Below are 10,858 nucleotides of genomic sequence, written 5' to 3'. Positions count from 1 at the left end.
CGACACGAAACGAAGTTCGATAAAGAAAAATAAAGAGTTAATTAGATCCATGTCATTGCCAAATATGTTGTATTAGAAAAATATCAGTGCTATTTATAAAATCAGATGGGTGCCACTTCAATCTTCTAAACTTAAAACAATGGCACTCTTTGCCCCTGTCATGAAGATGCATGCCGCTGTTGCTCCTCCGCTTCCCCTTTCTGCAGGCCACTCCACATCACAGCGATGCTCACCGAGCTCCCTGTGGAGGAGGACGACACGATGTCTGATTCTCGACATCGTCGGATTGATTTATCGTTTATGTTGATATCGATTCTTCCTCACTTTATTGGTATTCTCTACAAAAGGTTAGTAGACCTAATACTAGTGAAATATTATCACTAGTTCTCCTCTATTTTGGTAATATTGACGGTCGAAACTGATCGATAATGACCGTCAACAAAACCCTACAAATTTGAACCTTTGCTTGTCCTTGGGCGCGGGCCGACATATCGGCTGCAGTGAGATGAAAGGAAGGAGTAGAGGGGCCATCTCTCCTCTCTTTCATCCCGAAAATTATAAAATAATACGTCTAGTGTCCTACGGCCAATTACACAACTTTTATAGTGTCCATATGTAGTGTTAATTTTTTACGGTGTCCCTCAGCCAATTACACGTTTTTTTCGTGTCCCGTAACAAATTTTGGCAAAAAAAAAAATCATGGCGGCTACTGTTCCACCACTGCCGCCTACCGGGGGGGGGGGGGGCGCTACGGCAAAGTGGTCCAAAAGCATGACGAAACGCGGCCGCACTGACTGACCTGGAAGTTGGTTGCGCGCTTGCAAGCGCGGCGCGGAGGAGGTGGAGAAGACGCCGGCTGCGGCGACGCCGAGGACGAGGAGGAGGAGGTGGTGGAGGCGTGGCCTCGGGTGTGATGGGAGAGAAGCCGGCAAGGCTTGGGAGAAATGCGGTGCACGGCGCGTGGACCCCACGTGTCAGTGGGCCTGCCCCTGCGCTTCTCTCGCTTCGCTTGCCCGAGAGAAACCCAAAAAAAGGGAGTCGCTGGAATAGCATAGCTTCATGGTTTTTTGCATTTGTAAATTGTTTTTTTCTTTTTTCATGGACCAATTGAGCCAAGGGTAAGTACGTTCGAGAAAAAAAAAGAAATTGTGAAAAAACAATTTGCAGATGAAAAAAAAGAAGAAAAGTGACATTACAGTTACAGCGAATGCCCGCTGTTTAAGAGTGGCATTCGATCGAATCTTATTTTAATGATGATGTTTTAGTGATCGCGTGGGAGATAGGTAGGGAGAGGTGGAGATGGTCCACCACGTGGCCTGCGAACCCATCCATCTGAATCACAAGGGGTCCTATTCTTTTCCCCAATTCTCTCTATTTTTTGGTGGGGGTCAAGGTATGTGTGTGAAAACGGTATGGAAACTTTCCGAATTCCGGATCTATTTTTGAAAAAAGAATCTATCGGTTGGATTTTTTTTTTAGAATTTTTCGGAAATGGAAATGAATTCGGAAATATTTTCTTGGAAACGGAATCGAAAATAATAAGGGCAGCTTTCGTCGGAACTCGGAATCGGTCGGAATCTTTCCGGAAATTTTCTTGGAATTTCCAAAAATTTTGTGACTGAAATACCCTGGATTCTTTTTTTTAAGCACTAAATAGTTAATCCTATGGTGTTTGGCTGTTATTTTTTAAAAAATATTTGTTATGCAACTCTGAAGTTACATAAGAATATTTTTTCTTGTATTAGGATTTATCAACAACATTACTCTATTAAACATAGATAATTTATTTCATAGACTGTGTTTTGTGATGTACTATTAAGACTGTTTTATGATGAATTGTTGGCTGTTGAGACTTGAGAATTGGATTTATCAGTTTGAGGGGTTTTTTATTCCGATAAAATTTTGTTATCGTATTCACGCCGGTTCGTTTTCGCTCTGTTTTCGGTTTCGATAATATTCAATTCCGTTTTTGTATCCGAGGTTTCCATTCCGATTCCGATTAAAAAAAATATCAAAACGAAAACGATAAAGGTGGTTTCCGTCTGTTTCTGTACCGTTTTCACCCCTAGTTACACGGTTATGATAAAAAAGAATTAGCTAGATCTAACCTAAAACATCTCAATTGGTAGGGATAATAAGAGCATAATTGTTTTGCTCATGTTTATAAGCTAAATTTTGATTTTTAAAACTTAATTTTGGAGGTGATTTTGTGGTTTTTTTCATCGTAATTTGTTTTACAACATTTACTTTTGAGTCACTAAGGACATATATAAAATTTTACTTATAAATTATTTTCTAGTAGCTAATAAGCCGTTTGAATAAGCATATAATAAATATAAGAGTAAGAGATACAATGATATTGTAAGAGATAAGGGAGATAATTCCAAGCCTGGATCACGATGAAAAGTGCAGGGCAACAACACATACATTTGGATGAAAAAAACTGGGAAAAAATGTTTTGTGATATTGAAATAATTCTATTAAAATTTGGATATAGACTTGCCCAAGTAAAAGAAGTGGAGCAGATTCTAGAAATCAAATCTGTATCAATAGAATTATAATGTGTTCAAATCTAACAGAAATTAAAGCATGGGAAGTTTGTTAGGAAGGTTACAAGTTACAGTTGGTTACACCTCTAAAAAGTTACTCCCTTCAATTTTTAATACATAGCGTCTCTAATTTTTAATAGATATTGCCTTATTAAAATGTAATTATAATGTATTTTATTATGATTTATTTATTATTAAAAGTACTTTAAACCTGATTTATATATTTGCACAATTATTTGAATAAATCGAAATGTTAAACGTTTGGCTAAGAGACGACAACGACATTATTATTTTTTTTAGGGAAAACCTCAGAAGAGAACAGGGAGAGCCTATTTTCATTTAAGAAGAAGAGGTTCACTAGCACCAATCGGCACCGCCACCCCTAGCGCCCTTATATTATAGCTAAGTCGCTGACGTGAAGGGGTTAGCGCAAAAAACTTGACACCAAGGACTTATTTGTAAGAAAAAAATTTCTAAACATGGTCAAAACGTAAGTACTTTTTTTTTCTTATAAGTAAGCCCTTGGCGCCAGCCTCTTTGGTGTGAAGGATCTATTTTTAAGAAAAAAATATTTCCTTTTTGACCCTTTTTATAAATTAATTTGCTACGTACAGATATAAAATGAATCATATTTATTGTGAATTACAGGGGCTGATGCAGCTTGAGATTGAAGGAGGGTCATTGCCTTCTTGCTCAAATCCCTCTTCTTCCTCCTTCCCTCAAGATCCAGCGGGCAAGGGTATTGGAGCCCCCATGCTAGATCTGTCACAGGTGAATTAATTTTCAGAGAAAAGTCAATATTTGGTCTCTCAACTATAGAACCTGCACAAACAAAACAAAAACATTATGATTTGATGTAAATATTCGTTATTTTGTGTATTACATAAATATGGATGTTAGAACACCGCGCCATACAAACTTAAACATCGGAAAATAAGACAAAATAATAGAATACCTAACACTATAAGCAACTCGTCAATCATTAATGAACTACTCCCTCCATCCCAAAATATAAGAAGCTTTAGAGTTGGACACGGTTATTAAGGCCGTGTTTAGTTCACCCCCAACTACCCCAAACTTTCAACTTTCCATCACATCACATCACATCTAAAACTTTCTTACACACATAAACTTCCAACTTTTTTTCCAAACTTCCAACTTTCCCCAAACTTCCAACTTTTTTCAGGAACTAAACACAGCCTACGAAAGTAGGTAGAAGTGAATGGTGGAGAGTTATGATTGGATGAGTAGTAGAGGTAGGTGGGAAAAGTGAATGGTGGAGGGTTGTGATTAGTTGAGAAAAAAATGTTGGCGAAGAAGTTGTTATATTTTGGGACAAATCCTGATGGCTAAAAACTGATATTTTGGGGTGTTAGGAGTACTTAACAAATAACCTTACTCCCTCTATTTCAAAATATATAACATATATTGTTTTCATTAGGACGAGACTTTGATCAACAATTACTCTATTATAATATAACTTTTATGAAGCAAAATTGGTGTTACTAGATTCGTCTTCATATAGGAATAGATAATATATTAGGGAAGCAATTGCGAAACAAAACCTTATCATAACAGAACAAAATACGCCTTATATTTTAAGATGGATATAGTACCAAGTTAAAGGTGCATCAAACGAAACTTGGCAAAAAAAAAAAAAAAAACTCATGGGCATACCTTTTGTACTCGTGCTTTACTTCAACAGCTTCAAGAGCCTGAATGCACCAGTAGCAGCAGTGCTAAAGCTCCTTTTGGATTGATGATTGCTTGCAAGTAGTGATGGGATCCTTCCCACTGAACCAAGTATACGATTTTTGGCCATTGATGAGTTGCTCTCAAAGGCACGGATCTGTTCAAGATCACGCCCGGACCTAGCATCTGCTCGTGCATAGGTTGGATACACCTTCACAGGGCACCGGGTTCGTAAAATTGATCTCCAATATGGGAAAAAATTTCTCCTTGTATATGTGGGATCCCATCCTCTGCCTACTTCCTTTCTCCCAGCCTGTTACATAGTATTTCAATAAAAGTACAGCATTGGAAAAACAAACAGACATAATATATTCATATTGGTCAGCCACAATCTCTCACTTGAGAGGTTCTATGTTAATTAACACAAAGTATTGGTGTTTTGTTGGATATGAATGGTTTTACTACAGTGCAGTACTGCTTAAGCAACATGATAAGCTGTTGAAGCAGCAGAAGGCATGCTACAAACATAGCAAGCGAAATATTTGCTTTTGTTGTTGCCTCTAACAACTTAATAATATTACACTGCATCTTCCTTCATCAGAATCTTCCTCAGAGAGAAGATGCAAGCCCCCTTTGTCAAGTCTCAGTGTTGATATTACTTGGGAATTGAAACAATTCAGCTATGTTATTGAGCTAATTATGCCCAACGGGGTTTTAGCCAGGCGCTAGTTTAATTTCATTATTTGTATTATTTCCTTTATTATTTTTTATTGCATTTACCCCTTATCTTTGGTAAAGAACCTGATGAGAAACACAGTAGTCTCGATCACATTAGCGTGGCAGAGATGAATCATAATTGGAATGTGTGGCATTGCAAGGCCAACTGTATTTGGAAGCAATTCAAAGCAACGGGATTTGTCAATTTGTTACATAATTTTTATAAAAAAAAGTTGGTGTAATTTTTTTTTCTAAAAAAATCAAACAAGGAAAGGACAGAAATTTCTATAGCAATCTTTCTGCAGCCAATTTGTTATTAGTTATCTCTACTTTACTTATTTACTTTCAGATTTGTTCACAAGATACTAACTTCTAGGACAATACCCTGCCATAAAAGAGTCTGCATTGCTCCATACAAAGGATAGTTTAGACATGTAAAAGAACAGAAATTGAAGCATGTGTATAGACCATTACCACCAAGACCAAGAACTTCCACAGGGCACCGCGGGGGGGGGGGGGGGGGGGGGTGGGGGTATGGACGAGAGATAGGTCTTCAGCCCATATAACAATCGACAACTAGCAAGTAGCAACCAAATCAAACTTGATACCAAACTAATCATGCAACTGACTTACCTGGCTGCTGCACACTGCAATACTACACTACTATTTGTGTGAATGACACCTTACGTACTACATCTCACAAGAAGGCAAAGGTAGAGATGCTCCGATACAGTAATATTTGATTATCTTTACCTTTTTGTCTGCAGCATGCAGATTAGCCATTTCCGCAACTGCCGTGTTTGCATCTGTAAACCCTGTTCTCCATGAAAAAAAAAAAGGAGGCTTAGGGCTCATTTTTGTTAAATGTAAAAAGAATCACTTGAGCCCAACACACCTTTGCTACATGATTTTGTTTCTGACATTTTGCAGTCATAAGGTTGGCTTCAAGGAAAAAGTGGAAGAACAAAGCAAAATAATCAGCAAAATTAACATGTATTCACATAGAAAATTGTTGTGTGAAGCAAAACAAAAAGTAGTACAGGTTTATGGTGTCCATGACTTCTTCAGTAGGGCAAAATCCATACTCCTTGAGGATAGTTGAAACATGTTCCAAGACCTCCACATGTGGCGCCTGCGACAATATGTTGTATAAGCTAGATCACAAATAATCAGAAGGAGAAAATTTGCGATTATATGAATTGGAATGCAATAGAATAGTGTGCAAAAACAGTTGCAAACATACAAGCACATTAAATTTTCTACTTGGTTTTATAAACGACATAACATACATATTCGAATTCATTTAGATTGATTCATCTTGGTTATTGTAATCAGAGGTTATCCAGACGCTTCAAAAGTACCAATCAAGACCTGCATCGCAATTCTGTATGTTTAACTAAACTTTACAGTCCTTCAGTTATTCAAATTCCAAATATTATCTATGTATATTTAATTTATAAATGCATTAGAGGCACCACAGCTGCAACATACCAAAAACGCGTACCTCTGAATGAGCCTGAATGTATGCAGAAAGAGGTTCACCAGCATGGGAAATTGCATCAACAAGCAGCCCCATGCAATCAATGAGTGCCCTCTTTTCCTTCATAAGCTTCTGTGTCATTCCATTTGAAACTTTCCCCCATCTCAAGGCAAATGAAAGCCTCAGTATACGCTTGTACATAATGTCATACCCATTTTTCTTTCTACTGCCATTTATCTTGGAGGAACATCCCCCTCGGATCTGCTCCTGAGCAGCCAGTAGTAGAATTGCGGTCTGGATAAGTTTTCCATTCTCAATATAATTCCAGAGCTCTTCAAGGAGATTATTTGTTTTTCCTGCAAGTAGTCTAGTTGTATCCAGGAAGATCTTCTGTTAAAACAAAAGGAACAAAAATCTAAGTGCCATTTAGCATTTTTATGTGCAAGCAAGTAGTGCCGATTAACTTTCTATATATGGTTTCATTTCTTCCTATCAAAGTAATTATGGATTAGGGACAATCTTCCTATCAAAGTAATTATGGATTGAGGCAAAGAAAATAAAATTACTTACTAGCAACATTTTAGTATATTTTATTGAAGACTCTCCTTGTCTTTAACTATATGAAGATGCACTAACACAAAGTAAGACAAAAGATTAACAAAGGGAAACTTTACTCCCTCTGACAAGTGGAGACAAAAGGATGTTTAGTCCTTAATATAACTAATTCATAATAACAGCTGTCTGGGATCTATGGCATGACAACAGTTAATTACTCTTTATGTCATGCTGCAAATTAAAAGTACTCCAGTACTTTGCATATATATGGAGGGAAGAGAAACAAACCATTTCAGGTAAACACAGCAGATGGAAAAGCTTGTAGATATAATCCAGATGATCCTGGCCGGGAGAAAGATTGTCCTCAAGATACTTATGCAGGCAAGTGTTCTCAATCGCGATATGGAGCAGGAGTAGGCCATCGATGACATCGTCGCCAACCGTGCGTACGTTGGCTGATGCACCATGGCGTAAGAGCAGCTTGATCATCTCAATAGAGAACCTTTCAGCAGCTTCATGGAGCGGGAAGTATCCATATTTGGTTACGCAGTTGGGATTGGCATGCACCCCAAGGAGCTCAGGTGCCCTGCCCTCCAATACAACTTTCGCGCATCGCAGGGAATTGAAACTGACCATGCAGGTTAAGGTTTGTGCGGTGATGGTGAGATTCCATGACATGGTATAGCCCTTCCAGTTCTTGAATAATCGGAGGAAGCAACGTGCACTATCCTTTATAAAGATGGGCTCCAATTGGTCATATTTGTCCAAGAAGGTATAACACATCCACTAGATGGATCCATCACATTCGAAAAAAAATTGAGGCATCAGTTATCCAACTAACAAAGCACAACAAAATAAACTGTTTTGAGGTTTATGGAGGTGCATATATGACAACAACAATAACAAAACCTTGTGAGCAAGAAAGTTGGGGTGGGCTAGAGATGAAACCAAACATGAAGCACGGAGAAGGGAAGACAGAATATAAGAGCAGGTACAATAGCAGACTATAAACCAGTTATAAACAAATATCGAGGAAATAAAAGAGGAGAGAGAATAGCAGCGGGCTACAGATTTATAGCCAGTTGCAACACGGACTCCAAAATATAATGTGTGTATAACAGGTGGGACCATGTATTAATAGTATAGTATATGTTTATAGGTGACTATTGTATGAATTGGCTATTAAGTTGACTATAGGTGATTTGGAGTTAGTAGTTGGCTATACTATTAAACTTGCTCTAAGGGGATCTACAGCCTATCATGGTTCAGACATGTGAATCCAGATGCTCTTATTTAAGGTTCATATTATGACAGCATTAAATAATCAATGGTTCAGTAGACTTAAGTACCCTATAATATTACAGGATTAAACAAAATAATTAATATAATGGAATGATTCATCAATTGAATTCTGTAAATGAAGGTAACACAAACCTCGGGAGCAGGGTCTGGGATGATTATGTCATTTGCTATGGTCTTGGCAATCGAAATATTCCTTTCATCCATAAACTGAAAGAGACAATGTCAAGAGTCAGCACTAGGGGAAGAAAATAGGATTTTTTTTTTTGGGGGGGGGGGGGGGGGGGGGTTGGGATATATCCACAGCTGGGTAGTTATCATACCTCGTCAATCTTTTCCAAATCTAATCCCTCGGTAAGTTAAAAACGATGGGGAGGGTGCCATGGATAATCACTTCTTACTGTAATCGATCCATCTTTACCATTGCCATTAGCTTTGTCGCATGCAGCTGCCTCCTTTTTCCACGTAGCATAATCGGGTGCCTTAAATCTCAACTCCACCCTTTCGTTCTTTTTTCTTCTTTTTGACATTTTTCGTTCTTTTTTTTTTCTGGAACAAGGAAGTTCGATCTCGAATCACGCTCCAAACAAAGATTACTGCTACAAAGGCAAGCGATGGGATATGGATGCTCACCGGAGGCGGAAAGCAGCAGGACGACGGGCACCCAACCTCGAGGGATACGGATGGAAATCGGCGCAGGGGGAGGCGGCGTGGCGGGCGAAGTAGCGAGGAGTCGGCCGACGGCGCAGGCAGGAGGCGGATGGATGGGTGTCGAGTGCCGATGGGGTACGACTAACAAGGCCCGCCAGCGCAAAGAGGAGCCCTGAGGCCCATTAAAGCATGTTAGCCCACCGCCCACGTAATAAGAATTTTTTTTATTTATACTTTTTTTTATTAAAATATTTACAAAAATAATTTTTGTTTCGAAAATTTACAAATCTAATCGCCTGCCGCGCTCAAGAAGGGCGATTTTTAAAAATCGCCCTTCCACAGGGCGGCAAGGGACCTAAATGTAAATTTTCCAGCATAACTTGTTAGCTCTATAATTTTACAATTTAAAATTATATTATATAAAGTCAGATGAAATAAAACTTTATATCAAAATTGTAGAGCTCAAGGAGATCTACAACTTTGTAGTTAGTAACTTTTTCATTTAAGATGTTTTAGATATCCAAATATTCGTTACAAAATATAAAACACATTTTAAAAAATCTCAGATCTATATTTCAAACGATATTGGATGGAGATAAACTTTATATAAAAGTTGTAGATCTTGATGAGATCTATAACTTTGTAGTTTATCACTTTTCCATTTAAAATCATTTGGAGTATCGAATAAGCATTATTAGTTTTTAAGTAATTAAAACCGGTGGGAAGGGTTTGAACACAAATAAAAATTTTGTATTTAGGTCCCTTGCCGCCCTTTGAGAGGGCGATTTTTAAAAATCGCCCTTCTTGAGGGCGGCAGGCAATTAGATTTGTAAATTTTCGAAACAAAAAATTATTTTTGTAAATATTTTAATAAAAAAAAGTATAAATAAAAAAAATTCCACGTAATAACACAATCTATATATATATATGTATATATATATATATATACATATATACATATATACATATATATATATATATATACATATATACATATATACATATATATATATATATATAATTAAAAAATACATAAGGCTTCCGCCAATATTTTCGTCCATTTCTTTTTTTTCCTTTTTTTTTCTTTTCCCCCAGTCCGTTTCCTTTTTTTTCCGTTTCCGTTTCGTTTTTTCCTTTTTTTTTCTTTTCACCGTTTTTTTTCAGTTTCTTTTTTTCCGGTGTTTCCCGCACCTTTTTTTTTTCCGATCTCATCTAATCTGTCATCGTATGTACACGGGGCCGACCGGAGTAAATTTTGGAGATCGAGAAGATTTCCCACTACTCTCTTATCATTTCCCCTCAACAATTTTTGGGATTTTGATAGAAAAAAAGGAAAAAGAAGATCGAGTGGATCAAAATTCCTCAACAATTTTGGAGATCGAGAAAGATTCGACCGGATTTGATGGAGATGATCGGTTCCGTCATCGTACGGTCACGGGACTATGCGAGCTTGACCGGATTACCAGATTTACTATGCGAGTTTGACCGGATTATCAGATTTGATGGGAAGATCGGCTCTGTTATGGTACGAGCAGAGGTAGGCCGAGCAGAGCAAGGTAGTGGAGTGGGCTAGGACTGGAGCTGGAAATGAATGAATGAGCTTTCGGTCCAAAACCAAGAGAGTATTAATGTATAGGATAAAAAAAACATTTTTACCCCGTTGCAACGCACTGGTATTTTTTTCTAGTAAATAAATAAGACGGTATAGTAAGACATTAATTTCTTTTTCGAAACAACAAACCAGCACAGGAAAGTTTCATACTGATACGTAGAAGAAAAAAAATTACAAGATTATAGCTCTGAAAGGTTAATCAGAAAAAAGCAAACAAACACACCACTACCATCTGCTAGCACCTCCTCACACAACTAAGTTAGCACTGAGCCAGCCATCGCTATACATGACTGATTATCGCTA

At 37.7% G+C, this 10,858-nt stretch overlaps 1 protein-coding gene across 2 annotated transcripts; it reads right to left on the bottom strand.

Moving 5' to 3' along the window:
- Positions 1–3,103: 3,103 nt before the first annotated feature.
- Positions 3,104–9,099, bottom strand: LOC4343375 (uncharacterized). 2 transcript variants are annotated; one of them, XM_015789808.3, is made up of 10 exons: positions 8,926–9,099; positions 8,616–8,841; positions 8,428–8,502; positions 7,282–7,779; positions 6,463–6,828; positions 5,999–6,090; positions 5,854–5,900; positions 5,712–5,773; positions 4,227–4,554; positions 3,104–3,371 (listed from the first exon to the last, which is right to left on the bottom strand). In XM_015789808.3, the coding sequence occupies exons 3-9, from the start codon at positions 8,497–8,499 to the stop codon at positions 4,243–4,245; spliced, it is 1,449 nt and encodes a 482-aa protein (XP_015645294.1). In that variant the 5' UTR covers positions 8,500–8,502; positions 8,616–8,841; positions 8,926–9,099; the 3' UTR covers positions 3,104–3,371; positions 4,227–4,242. The 2 variants fall into 2 exon arrangements, with proteins under 2 accessions (XP_015645294.1, XP_015645295.1); XM_015789809.3 differs by having other exon boundaries at positions 3,104–3,311.
- Positions 9,100–10,858: the final 1,759 nt, after the last annotated feature.

Source organism: Oryza sativa, chromosome 7 (assembly GCF_034140825.1).
Source record: "Oryza sativa Japonica Group chromosome 7, ASM3414082v1".
NCBI classification, from domain to species: Eukaryota; Viridiplantae; Streptophyta; class Magnoliopsida; order Poales; family Poaceae; genus Oryza; species Oryza sativa.
The sequence above is the reverse complement of the archived record's forward strand: the minus strand, read 5'-3'. Positions and strand labels throughout refer to the sequence as shown.